This window comes from Echeneis naucrates, chromosome 23, assembly GCF_900963305.1.
Source record: "Echeneis naucrates chromosome 23, fEcheNa1.1, whole genome shotgun sequence".
NCBI classification, from domain to species: Eukaryota; Metazoa; Chordata; class Actinopteri; order Carangiformes; family Echeneidae; genus Echeneis; species Echeneis naucrates.
Window position 1 is genome coordinate 726359 of NC_042533.1, and position 12129 is coordinate 738487.

At 44.5% G+C, this 12129-nt stretch overlaps 2 protein-coding genes across 3 annotated transcripts; one reads left to right on the forward strand and one right to left on the reverse strand.

Moving 5' to 3' along the window:
* The first annotated feature begins 500 nt into the window (after positions 1-500).
* Positions 501-2673, forward strand: LOC115036549 (cathepsin E-like). Its single transcript, XM_029494751.1, has 9 exons — positions 501-562; positions 782-962; positions 1046-1163; positions 1265-1383; positions 1620-1819; positions 1895-2017; positions 2085-2229; positions 2299-2397; positions 2497-2673. The coding sequence occupies exons 1-9, from the start codon at positions 501-503 to the stop codon at positions 2671-2673; spliced, it is 1224 nt and encodes a 407-aa protein (XP_029350611.1).
* Positions 2674-2882: 209 nt separating this feature from the next.
* On the reverse strand, positions 2883-10898 carry LOC115036548 (bestrophin-3-like). Of its 2 annotated transcripts, none has more exons than XM_029494750.1 (14): positions 10769-10898; positions 10482-10676; positions 9599-9693; positions 7926-8013; positions 7409-7554; positions 6977-7131; positions 5876-5953; positions 5575-5724; positions 4943-5023; positions 4666-4817; positions 4496-4595; positions 4262-4380; positions 3876-4160; positions 2883-3764 (listed from the first exon to the last, which is right to left on the reverse strand). In XM_029494750.1, the coding sequence occupies exons 2-14, from the start codon at positions 10631-10633 to the stop codon at positions 3434-3436; spliced, it is 1932 nt and encodes a 643-aa protein (XP_029350610.1). In that variant the 5' UTR covers positions 10634-10676; positions 10769-10898; the 3' UTR covers positions 2883-3433. The 2 variants fall into 2 exon arrangements, with proteins under 2 accessions (XP_029350610.1, XP_029350609.1); XM_029494749.1 differs by having other exon boundaries at positions 2883-3788.
* Positions 10899-12129: the final 1231 nt, after the last annotated feature.

Genomic DNA, 12129 nt, shown 5'->3' on the forward strand with positions numbered 1-12129 from the left:
GGTCATCACAAAGCTCCGGTTGTTGACCCTGGTTGTTAAGCTGAGCGGTTGCCATGGTAACTGTAGCTCTGTGACCCCAAGTAGTTTTATCACTAAAAATCAAAAAGCTTCGGACTATAACTGGATTTTAGTCCAAGTTGTATTTAAAACCTTCCCAGTGGTTTTATATCTCGGCTGAGCGATAAAGCAGGTTGGTCAGCCAATCTGCTCCTCGCTTCTGAATCGTGTTGCTGTTGGTCTTTAAAATCTTAAACATTTAAGTACAAGTAAAACTAAACACGCTTCACATTGAAAGACAAAATATAAAGCCTTTAAAATATGTGGAGGAGTAAATGTTGTTTATAATTTAAAATGACACACACTGATGGGACGGGATCTGGGATTTTTGGGGTGGATTTCCTCAGACTGACTCAGATCCAATCAGAGTAGCAGTCGTCCTGATAACCTCCAACATCAGCCGGACCTCAGAGTCACTGACGGACTGACGGCGGCAGGCAGACATGCTGAGGCTGCTGCTGGCCGTTCTGGGGTTCTGGACCTGGACGAGCTCTGCGCTGGTCCGGTAGGAAACATTCACCTTCATTTTAGCCCTTTTTAAGTGATTTATCCTCATAGTTTGAGCTTTTGAAGTTTTTTTTTTTATTTGTTTTTTAAATAAAATTCTGAATCTACAAAATAGAACTTTGTTTTAGTAAATCTGTGTGAGTTGTAATTCTGATGGATGAAACAAACACAGCAGGTCAGACAGTAGATTTAAATCCCACATACTGGACCCCCCCAGGGTCCCTCTGAGGAGGGTGCGTTCCATTCGTTCCCAGCTGCGAGCCGAGGGTCTCCTGGAGGAGTTCATGAAGCACCACCGCCCCGACGCCTTTAACCGCCGCTATGCTCAGTGTTTCCCGCCTGGCACGCCATCGCTGCGCCTCGGACGCTCCAGTGAGAAGATCTACAACTTCATGGATGTAAGAAGACCAGCCCAAACATTGTTGGTTTAAATCCCACAGCTGAGCAAGGCACTGAACTGTGTGTCTGTGTTGTGCGTCAGGCTCAGTATTACGGTGAGATCAGTCTGGGCACGCCGGAGCAGAACTTCTCTGTGGTGTTTGACACCGGCTCAGCTGACCTCTGGGTGCCATCCACCTACTGCGTCAGCCAGGCCTGCGGTACGACAACCAAACACAACGGCTGTTTGTGGGTCAGGTTAACATGACTGCAGTGTGGACTGTGATAAGAGGTTCAAGGTCTTGGTGTGTGTGTTTTCCAGCATCACACAGGCATTTCAGGGCGTTCGAGTCGACCTCGTTCCACCATGACGGTCGGATGTTTGGGATCCACTACGGATCAGGTCACCTGCTGGGAGTGATGGCCAGAGAGACGCTGAAGGTCAGTTCAGCCTTCATTCTGACTGCTGACCATCACAGGAAGGCAGATGGTGTTGAAGTCTATGGGAAAATGTCCCTCCTCCTGAGTTGATAGTCTGAAATACAACATTAAATGATGCTCCATTTTGAGGGGTGGGGCCAGGGGTGGGGCCATGGGCGGGGCCAAGTTTCTGACTGATTCTTAATTTATCAGGAAAAGTTTGCTGAATGTTTGTTGAATTTGTTCTTTGGCTCCAGATCGGACACCTGACCACCCTGAACCAGGAGTTCGGGGAGTCGGTGTACGAGCCTGGAGCCGCCTTTGTGTTCGCCAGGTTCGATGGCGTCCTGGGGATGGGGTACCCGTCCCTGGCAGAGATCCTTGGAAACCCCGTTTTTGACAACATGATGGCGCAGAAGATCGTGGACGAGCCGGTCTTCTCCTTCTACCTCAGCAGGTGCTCTGCCGTTCGATAACTTTCGGTCAGATTCCTCGAAGAGCTGGAGTGTTGTGATGCTTCTGTTTCGTGCAGGAACAGTGGAAGCAGCCCTGAAGGGGAGCTGCTGCTGGGGGGGGCAGATGAGACGAAGTACAGCGGCCCGATCACCTGGATCCCGGTGACCGTGAAGGGATACTGGCAGATTAAAGTGGACAGGTCAGAGTCCACCTGCTGCTGTGACGTCTTGTCGTTGGGAGGACATTCATTGTGTGTCTGTGTGCAGCGTGGCGGTGCAGGGCATCGGCTCGTTTTGTCCTCGGGGCTGTCAGGCCATCGTCGACACAGGAACCTCCCTGATTGCTGGGCCGACCAGTGACATCATCAACCTCCAGCAGCTGATTGGAGCCACGCCCACAAACATCGGAGAAGTGAGACAACAAGTATGTCTGACAGTGAAGAAGTTTATTCCCATCTGATGGGATCCTTTGTGTGTTTAGTATCTGATCGACTGCGTCAGGCTGCCCAGTTTGCCTCATGTGACCTTCGTCCTGGCCGGGGCAGAATTCACGCTGACGGCTGAACACTACGTCAGGAAGGTGAATAACTGGATCAGGTCTCTTCGTCTCGACTTTAAAATCCTTAAGTGTCCTCAGTTCAGACTCGGATATTTGTTGTGATGTGTCCTGTCTCTTCAGGAGATGCTTGGGGACCGGATGTTGTGTTTCAGTGGGTTCCAGGCCCTGGACATCATTTCCTCTCAGGGCCCCCTGTGGATTCTGGGAGATGTATTTCTGACACAGTACTACAGTGTCTTCGACAGAGGACAGGACCGGGTCGGTTTTGCTCCTGCTAAACACATCAGCCAGCAATAACCCATCAATATCTGACAGCTGTATGATCAATAAATAAATGGATTAAAACCTCAACAGCTTTCTGTGCTTCTTGGAAAGCCAACAACAAGCTGATAGCCTTGAATTGAACTTATCTACAAATATTTTCACAGTTTTGTGACAAACTTTCATTAGTGACTCATCAAGTCTTTAGTTTTATTCCAAAAAGTAGCCTTTAGTGTTTGAGCAGCAGCAACAGATCCATGATTGCATATTCATCACATACAAGAACAGATAAATATAACAGTCATCACATGAAGACAGAAGAGTTTAAATATTTTGTTCTAGAAACCTTTAAAGTTTCATCAAAAAACCTGAGCACGACTTGTCCTTCAGATCGGGACCAAAGTGTCTTTGCCTTCGGTTCTTCAGGTGGCTGCAAGAACCTGACTGGAGCTCCAGAAAACAGTCAGTCACAAGTCAGCATATTATATCCACAACACGTTCTGCTCACAGCTAATGTTTTGTCTTGAGCATGTTACATTTCATAATAGAGATTCTTTTGGATCTTTTTCATTCTTTGGGGTTTGAATTAAAGCCTGTTCTCTCCAATCACACAACTGGAAATCAGGAAAACTACCAAGCTTGAGACATTCACAGATTGTGTTTCCAGCTTTTCAAGCATTAGTTGGTTCAAAGCAGCAATATTCTGTTTGTTCTTTTTGTTCGGTTTGGTTTTGTTTGTTGTGTTTGTTTGGTTCTGTGTGATATCATGTTTCGGAGTCGTTTTCATTTCTTTTCCTCATTTTTCTGAGTTCTTGTGTTTGCCTTCATCACTGTTGTTGGCTCCATCTCTCTCCTCATCATCAGTTGCTGTCATTCCCTGGAAGTTGTGCTCATAGTCGGGTTCGGGCAGCTGTAAAGTGTCTGTCGATGGAACAGGGGATCTTCGGGACTGGAACCGAGCCATGCCTCGTCTGCGCCTCCCCAGGGCTTTGGGGCTCGGCAGGCTGCGTATCGACGCCTTTGACGTCTGCCTGGAGAACTGCAGGGAGAACTGGCGCCCCCGAGGCCGAGTCAGAGGGGCATTTTGGCCGGTAAGTGTCGTCCAGCGAAATTTCTTTGGTCCCAGTCTAGTTGGGGAACAGACAGCAGTCCTGGAAATGAACGACACAGAAGTTGAAGATGGAGATGCTGTTCTGAAAGCTGACGGCATTTTGAGCAGAATACAATGAATGAATCACCTTGAAGTTTCCAAGCCCGGTGCCTCCTCAGAGGGCGAAGGATCCAGCCCGTTCTGAGGTTTTGCTGCTCCAACGTTGCTGGAAGAATCTTCATTGTGATGAACGTCACCAAATAACGGCGGGCTGACGATGAGTCGGGGGAAAACTGCAGAGGGGGAGCTTTCGGGTGATGGAGGGTTGCTGCTGACCTCCCTCAAGGTGGCCAAGGTGTCCATGGATGCCGGGGGTAAGACCAGAGAGGTGGGCGGAGCCATTTCATCTGGCTGGATCAGGCCTGGGTGGAGCCTGCATGTCGAAACGACCAACAACAGACATAAAGACACTCTCCATCTCTGGTAGAACACGTACATGTTGGAGCAAACCACAGTTATCAACCAAACGAGCACCTGAAGTCTGGGAAGAAGCTTCCTGTTGCGTCACTACTGTGGCGTTTGAAGATGGGCCGCGGGGTTCGAAGGTCAGGAGGCTCCTGCACACTAAGAAGCCTACGGACTCGACCAAGAACCTCAAACATAAAAAAAAAACCCCAATCAGCTCGATTATGAACAACTTTTTTATGATTAAAAAAAGAACACAGAAGTAAAAACCAGATGTTGGTGAAGTTAGTTAAAAACGTTTACCGACTCTTGGCGCCGAGTAAAAACAGGATCCTGCTGACGTGGTCGACTGTCTGATGTCTGACTGATGTCGGCCTCATCAATCTGAATAATATCTGAGAGTCTGGAAGAGAAAGAGGAGTTTTTGATAACATACCTGACAAACTGACTGTGTGTACTGTGTGTGTTCTGACCCCATGTCGGTGGTGGAGCCGAGGAATGATGGGATGCAGTAGTCGGCGGCAGCCAGCGTGTACGGCGGCCGAGCGTCGCAGTCGTTCCAGTATATGTCTTTGGTCATATGAGGAAGGTTCATGTGCATCTCGTCCACAGCCAGCAGAGACACCTGAGGGGGTGAACAGGAAATGACTGAATGAAACAGTTATAGTAAGTTATTGGAGTCATTTTAGAAATAGTTACATCCAGATGATACAGTTGAGGCAGATACAGACAGATTCCTCGAGTCCAAACCTGAAGGTTCCTGTCGATTATCCAGTTTGCTTCGAAGTCGTCGTCATCTTCTCCAAACGGGTTGATGAGTTGTTCTGCTACCTGAAAATCATACACAACCAAAACTTTGTGCGGTTAGACTCCACATTCAATCTGACAATTTTCTTACTGATAATCTGGTTTGCTTTGATGTTTCCCAGAAGATGAAACAGTCGGCACTGTGACGCCTTTTAATTTGCAACTTAACCTCATGCACTATTTCTGTTTCATATCCATCACATAAGTTATTAATAACTTTAGGTGGAGTGTTATTAATACAACCGACCAAGGTTGAGACACAGACAACAGCAGGAAAAACAGGTCATCTGAATATGTCTTGTTTTTAAACATTTCATGATTATTTTGGAAAGTGTTTCATAACTCCAGGATGGACCCGTTAACTGGATCAAGATTAGTGGAAAGCCGCTCTATAGTTGTTGAGTAATCCTGCTGATGAACAAATGAACAAACAGACACTGGTCCTTTTCAACAGATAAACACCAGGAGACATTTGGGTTGTTGTCAGGGACTACATTCAGCGGCGGATGGGCACGTTGTTTTGTAGGATTTATTGTCAGTTTGTTGACTTATTCTCTTTTAAAATGTATTTTTACCTTCAGCCAGCCGGCGTAGAAGAAGAACTGCAGGAGGGTGAAGACGGGGACGTAAAGGTCGAGGTCATGACCTTGGGATTTGTCGGGGTCGAGAAACTGTCGACCAATCAGACAAGCAAAGAAAAAGGTGTAGACAGCGAGCGTGACGACCTGCAGTGGACAGAGAGAGAGAGAAAGCTGTCGATGGTGAGCGCCCCCTCCTTCGGACTCAGAGCTCTGATTCAGTTACAGTAATGAGGGCAGATGATCGGTGATGTGATTAGATGAGCTGCATCTGTTTTCACATGATGTGGGGGCCGACCTGCGTGTAGACCAGCGGGATGCCGACCCAGTTGTAGCCGAACAGAGTCGCACACCAACTCCTGAAGCGATTCATCTCCTGATCACAGCAGAAACAGAAATTTAGAGGGGTTGGCAGTTTGGCAGCAGCGTCTTCTCCCCGACCCCCCCCAAATGTCTGCGACTCAACAGGCTGGTTGGAAAAAGAGCCCCCCTCCCTCTGGAACAGAGCTGGGTGTCACATTACCTACATGTCTGGTCTATGTGGTCACAGAGATCAGGCTCTAATTTGGTGTTTGGCTTTTGTCTCTCGGTGCTTAAGAGCCCCTCTCTGTCCGACCGGATGTTTGTGTCCTAATGAGACTCTTCCATGCTTCACTTCTGCTCTAATCTCATACCAAATCCCACTCATGGCCGTTCAGCCGCCCCGTAGACCGTCTCATGTGACTCTTATGGAGGTTTAATTTCACTCATGAAGCCCAGCTCTAATGGCCAGGCACTGATGCCAACAGAAGATTTATACGTTTCTGTCACATTTTCACGAATAAACATTATTAACTAAGAGCAGAAAGCCGAAGACCTGAAGTCAAACATGTGGCTGACTGATAATCGGCATGTTTCCTCTTCCCCATAAATCCTGTGTGTGTTTGTGTGATAACGGCTGTCCAGCACGATCAACACACAATAAAAGTCCAATGTGGAAACAGCCGTTAATGAAACGCCATTTAAAGTTCTTCTCTTTGATTGCTGCTAATTAGCTTAGGTCTTAGTTCAGTTTATTGTAAGTTTGTGTCTTTTAATATTTTGGGTTACAGATATTTTAGGAGCAGTTACATTAAAATGGAGTAGTTTTACTTTCCTTTGTCTGCTTTTTCTTCATTTACAAAAATAATATTGATGTACCTCTGTCCCCCTGTCTGGTGTTTGTATGGAAAATAATAAAGCCTGAATTTAAATAAATAATTAATGCTCAGCAAATCTCTTGGTAGAACTATGATTTTGTAACAGTTGTGTTGATTATGACGTTTTTGGAAGCTACATTACAACAGCTCTCAAATTTAGAAGAATCTTCCCATTCAGTTTTTGACACAGAACATTGAGGATATGTCACATTGTGTGTCACATTGAGGATATTCTGCAGGTCGATGCTGTCCTGGATCCGTCCTTCCTGTCGAGCTTTAGATGCCAGGTTGGAGAACCAGACCACGGGGATCCAGTACTTCAGGTGAGGGGAGCGGATGTTTTCAAACACCTTCCTTTCCTCTGGAGTCATGAAACCTGCGGAGACAGATCAGGTGGAACCAGATCAGACCACAGATCTACGTCAGAAATCCAAACAGATGGAAAAATCGCACAAAGATCATCAGCTGACTCCAGGCCGGACCAGCCGATCCCCCAGGACCAGGTCAGACCAGAGCAGGAAGGAAGAGACACAGACAGGAAGATGAACTTTTCCATCATTTAGAAACACGAACTCAGCAGAAAAGAACAACACACCAGACTGAACAGCGTGGAGTGACATCAGATTAACTGCTGAAGAAAAAGCTCTTCTCACCCGCCTCCACCACGTGGTCCATGGTGGGAAACCGTTTGCAGACGGCGGTGCTGACGGAGCGAAAGATGAGGAGGGACGTCAGGTTAACGTAACGCACCAACGTCCGGCGCAACAGGCGACCATATTCGTCTTTACCCTGAACACAGCTGGAAGAAGGAGACAGAAACAACATGGTGAAAATAACAGGCTCCATCTAGTTGCTGCACTTTTATTTCTAAAATGTGGACAGAGTCTCAATGGAATCAGATCTGAGCCTGTGAGCTTTACATATGCTCTTAATGTGGACTAACATGGAGCTAATTCATACGAAGGAACTTGACAGCAGAGGAAACAAAGAAAAACAAATAAAGTGGCAACAACAACATAATCCTGAAAGACCCGGACCTTTATTTAATGCGTTCACATCATTTTCTGGATTACAATGCATTTCACTTTATGATCATCCTGGATTTTCCTAATTTTATCTGACATAACGTAAGAATTTATCCTGAAGTTCAACAGATTTTAAAAATCCTACCTGGAGATGTGGAACATGAGTCTGTCGGGCCACGGCAGGTTCACAAACTGGTTCCACCAGCGGTTCACCACCAGAGTCACGTAGAACCCTGAAACAGAGCGGAGCGGGCCGGGTCAAACTCCCACAATGCTTTGCGAACTTCTTAGCTTAGCAACGAATAATAACGTGACGTAAACAATACGCATATATTAGGAAATAACCGTGTTTTATTTTTATTTTTTCACTGTGTGAGCTATTGTGAACCCCTCGTGCCTCTGTCGGAGTAGTTTTTTTATTTATTTTTTTACCAGACATTTTCAACAGCCGGCTAGCTTAGATGCGCTGCCTCGTATCGTTAGCCAACGTTAGCTTGCTAGCTAGCGGAAGTCCCGCTGTGTTGTTTACTCTGAAGGGGGGGCGATCAGCTGATGAACAAACAAACAAACAAACAAACAAACAACCAGACAGCCAGCAGAATCTCCTCTGGCGTCGCCATTATGGGAAAAATACCGGCACAGGTATATTTGTGGTCAAGTTAAATCCCCAAATCTTCATGAAAAACTAAAGCTGCTAATGTTCTCCTCAGAAGTCAGGACGTTTGTTATAAACTTCATCTGGATCGGTGGAAACACAAAGCTACAACAATGGGCTTCAGAACTTCCCCCAAAACGGGCGACAAAGACCCACAAAAATGCAAAATGTGCAAACCAGATGTTTGAATTTATTTTCCTTTCACACTGATGAAGCTGGACTGAGCTTGTTTCCACAATGAGACAACAAACAGTGTGTGTTTGTATGTGCTCCCTCATCAGCTGCACAGTCAGTCATCCAGCTTTTAGTAACACTTTAATGATCTGTTTCCATTAGCATCCTGTTAATGAGGCAGCTCTATCCATCTGCCCCTTCCGCTTCTCCTCAGTCACCAGATATTTGACATTTCTCCTCATTTCCTTCCATTAATCTGGAGTGTGTTTTCCGTGGCAGCAGGAATTCCAGAGTATTCCCTCCACTTCTGTTGGGTGATGAGGGGTTCAAGACCGGATATATGATCCATCTATTTTCTCCACTTCACAGGCTCTTTATTTAATCAATTGTTCGTCTTTGTGTCGACTTTAGTCTGCCAGTTCACATCATACTGAACAATAGTCTCCAAACACAAAGGTCATCTGTCAGTGAGTGTGGTTGAAAGTTAAGCCCTGATCTCTCAGGACTAATATCAGCTCATCTCACCAGATCACCTGGATCACCTGTGGGACGCCGTCACCATAACAACTTCTATGAAAAGTATTTTAGGATCATCACAACACAACAACAGAGGTCGACACCAGATTAGTTCAGACTTGTGGCTCCAGAGTTTCTTTCCACTGAAGCTGCAACTGCAAGTTTTGTGTTGGTCAGTTGGCTCAAACTGCTGCTGTTTGGTTAAATCGCAAACCGCATCCCCAGATGTTTCCACCATTAAGGGAAGGTGCAGCCACATCAGGCTTTCATTGAGCATCAAAGTCAATGAATATAGATTCTTCTATTTACAGGAAATTCTCACTTGTTATCAATATTGGGTAATTAATAAAAGAAAAATATTCACAATCCAAAGGAAAGTAACAATTGAAATGCTCCCAATGAGTTTATGGTCTCAGTCTGAAGTCTGCGATTCAACATGAGGACAATGTTGGAAAGTGAACAGTCAGACATACCCAGGACAAAGGTGACCGGGATCTGCTCGGCATATTTGTCACAGTACATGGAAAGTTTCTCAAACAGTCTCTTCTGATGGTCAGTGAGGATGATTCTGTAGGACACAGACAAATCCAGCTGTAACTCAGTGACAACCAACTCAATAAAAATTACACTGTCATTAGCTGTGTTTCATCTAACAGCCAATCCATTCTGCTTCAAGAAAATTCTTACTTAAAGTGAATTGGGAAACCTCAACTTACATCAAAGGTATATTTTTCCCAGCATGTTAAGTTTATTTGACTTATATTACTGTCAATTTTTGCTTTAATCATTCCTTTCTGAAGGAGCTGTCTCCTGCTTTGCTGAAATTAGCATGCTAACCACCTTTCTCTGTATCTTCCCATTCTGATTCCAAATATTGTAGCATCCAAGCCAGCAGCTTTACCACCTCTTCTGAACACAACAATGGCTGAAGTTTTTATTGCTAAAATTAGCAATATTAAAACATACAAATAGCCCATTTACTGATGATTTTTAAAATGTCACTGTCTTTTCAGTTTAAACTGCACTGTTTCGTTTTGGGTATTTGTTTTTGTCTATTTCTTCTGTAACTGTATTTTCTCTTTGGCAAAAAATAAGCTGATAAGAAATCTTGCTTTTTCTAGTATTTATTATTGTGTCCTATTGTGTGACTATTTGTTCTTTAAAAGGTGAAGTCAGACAGATTACATCTAAGTTGTAAGAAATAGCCACTTAAGTAAAATATTTTAAATAACAGGGGTGACAGAGTGTAATTAAAATCTATAAGAACTGAGAATTTTTTGAATAATGCATAGAGCCAGTAAAAAGCATCTGCTTTCTTTCTTGTTTGGTGTCTGTTTGTGTATCTGTGTGTGCGACCTGTAGACGACGCTGAGGATGGTGTAGAGCAGCACAAACAGGGCGAACTCTCGATACAGCAGCTTGTAGATGCTTCCCTTCCAGCGCAGCAGGAGCCGGTGGAAACTAAAGAAGGTGGCGTTGGCAACTTTACTGGAGTAAGTGACAGTCATCCTGAGCCAACCTGAGACAGACACACAAACAGATCTGATCTTCCTGTGACAGATCAGATCATGAATTACTGCATCATTACCACAGTCTTATGCAATAATATTTCATTGCTGTTATTTTCATGAGGTTTTACTCACAGAATGACTTCCAAATGCCTTCGTTTTGTTTCAGCCGGTAATTTTTATCAGGCTTCTTCTTTCCTGATTTGTTTATGCCAAATGCCAAATAACCCCCCACCTTCTCTCTCTCCACCACACTATCTCTCCCTGATCCTCTCTCGCCCACTGCTTCCCTCCACCATGATGATTTCCAGTTGCCCTGTAATGCCAGGCAGCACACACACACACACACACACTGAGGTCTAGAGTTATATTGATGAGCTAGCGAGCTAAATGTAGTCGTGTGTGTGTGTGTGTGTGTGTGTGTGTGTGTGTGTGTATGTATGTGTGTGTTGGCATAGATATGAGTGGAGGTAAACATGTATAAACAGAAACGTTGTTGGCCTGAAGTCGATGTTGTAACATTAAGTGTTAAAAAAGACCAACCAATCAGAGTTAAAGACCATAAATAGTTTTATTTTTTTGCATTTTTTAAAAAGTAACAATTTAAATTAAAAAAAAAATTAAAAACAGTATAAATAAAAATTTTCAGATGTTATACCAACAATCTCTGATTAACTTGTGCTTACGAGTGACTACCTAGTTCACAACAATATGTGGTTGCAGAAATAAAGTGTAAGCTGACATTTAAATCTCTTTGAAAACTCTATTTTTCAAAAGAAAAAAAATAATATTTTTTTTGTAATGATTTGAGTTATTTAAATGCAAAAATAACAGTTTAAAATTAATGCAATTATTTAAGTTAGATACCTATAGGTATCTCAATTAAAAGGTACCAGACATACTTAATATCATTACGATTCAAGTGAATCGAATATTTATTTTGTTTTTCTGACTTAAAACAACGTAAATTACTAATTTTAAAAACGTATATACATGAAAAATACTTCCGGTTTCCCTCCGGACCAGCAGGTGGCGGACCGGCGCCGCTCACAGGACGATATATTTGCTGTTTCCGGTTCCGGTCCCCAAGGCCCCGCCCCAAGTTGAGGGGATTTGACGAGCTTTGGCGCGGAATCGAGCAGCGGGAACGTGGAGACTGAAGTCAGTCCGTCTTTGTGTAGTAGTAGTAGTAGTAGTAGTTGTAGTAGTTGTAGTAGTTGTAGTTGTTGTTGTTGTTGTTGTTGTTGTTGTTGCTGCTACTGTTGCTGGGTTAGGCTGTTGCCGTTATAAACGTTAACTTTCGGCGGTGCTTTGAACGGCGCCGCTGTAACCGCAGTGACGGAGGAGTCCCCAGCTGTTCCCGCCCTTTAACGTAAAAAAAAACAAAAAAAAACAAACGTTCTCCCTCCGTTCTGCGCAGGCTCAGTAGAGCCATGCCGTCTAACGTGGAGATCAAAGCGAAGGTCGGCGACCCGACGGCTTTTGCGGAGAAGGCG

Bases quoted from the DNA above. Each gene is read 5' to 3' on its own strand.
- LOC115036549 (XM_029494751.1), top strand. From the start codon at position 501: ATGCTGAGGCTGCTGCTGGCCGTTCTGGGGTTCTGGACCTGGACGAGC. The intron at 963-1,045 runs GTAAGAAGACCA...GTTGTGCGTCAG, and splicing joins AGATCTACAACTTCATGGAT to GCTCAGTATTACGGTGAGAT. The intron at 1,384-1,619 runs GTCAGTTCAGCC...CTTTGGCTCCAG, and splicing joins TGGCCAGAGAGACGCTGAAG to ATCGGACACCTGACCACCCT.
- LOC115036548 (XM_029494749.1), bottom strand. From the start codon at position 10,633: ATGACTGTCACTTACTCCAGTAAAGTTGCCAACGCCACCTTCTTTAGT. The intron at 5,024-5,574 runs GTAAAAATACAT...TATGATTTTCAG, and splicing joins TCTACGCCGGCTGGCTGAAG to GTAGCAGAACAACTCATCAA. The intron at 4,381-4,495 runs GTAAACGTTTTT...TTTATGTTTGAG, and splicing joins TTACTCGGCGCCAAGAGTCG to GTTCTTGGTCGAGTCCGTAG.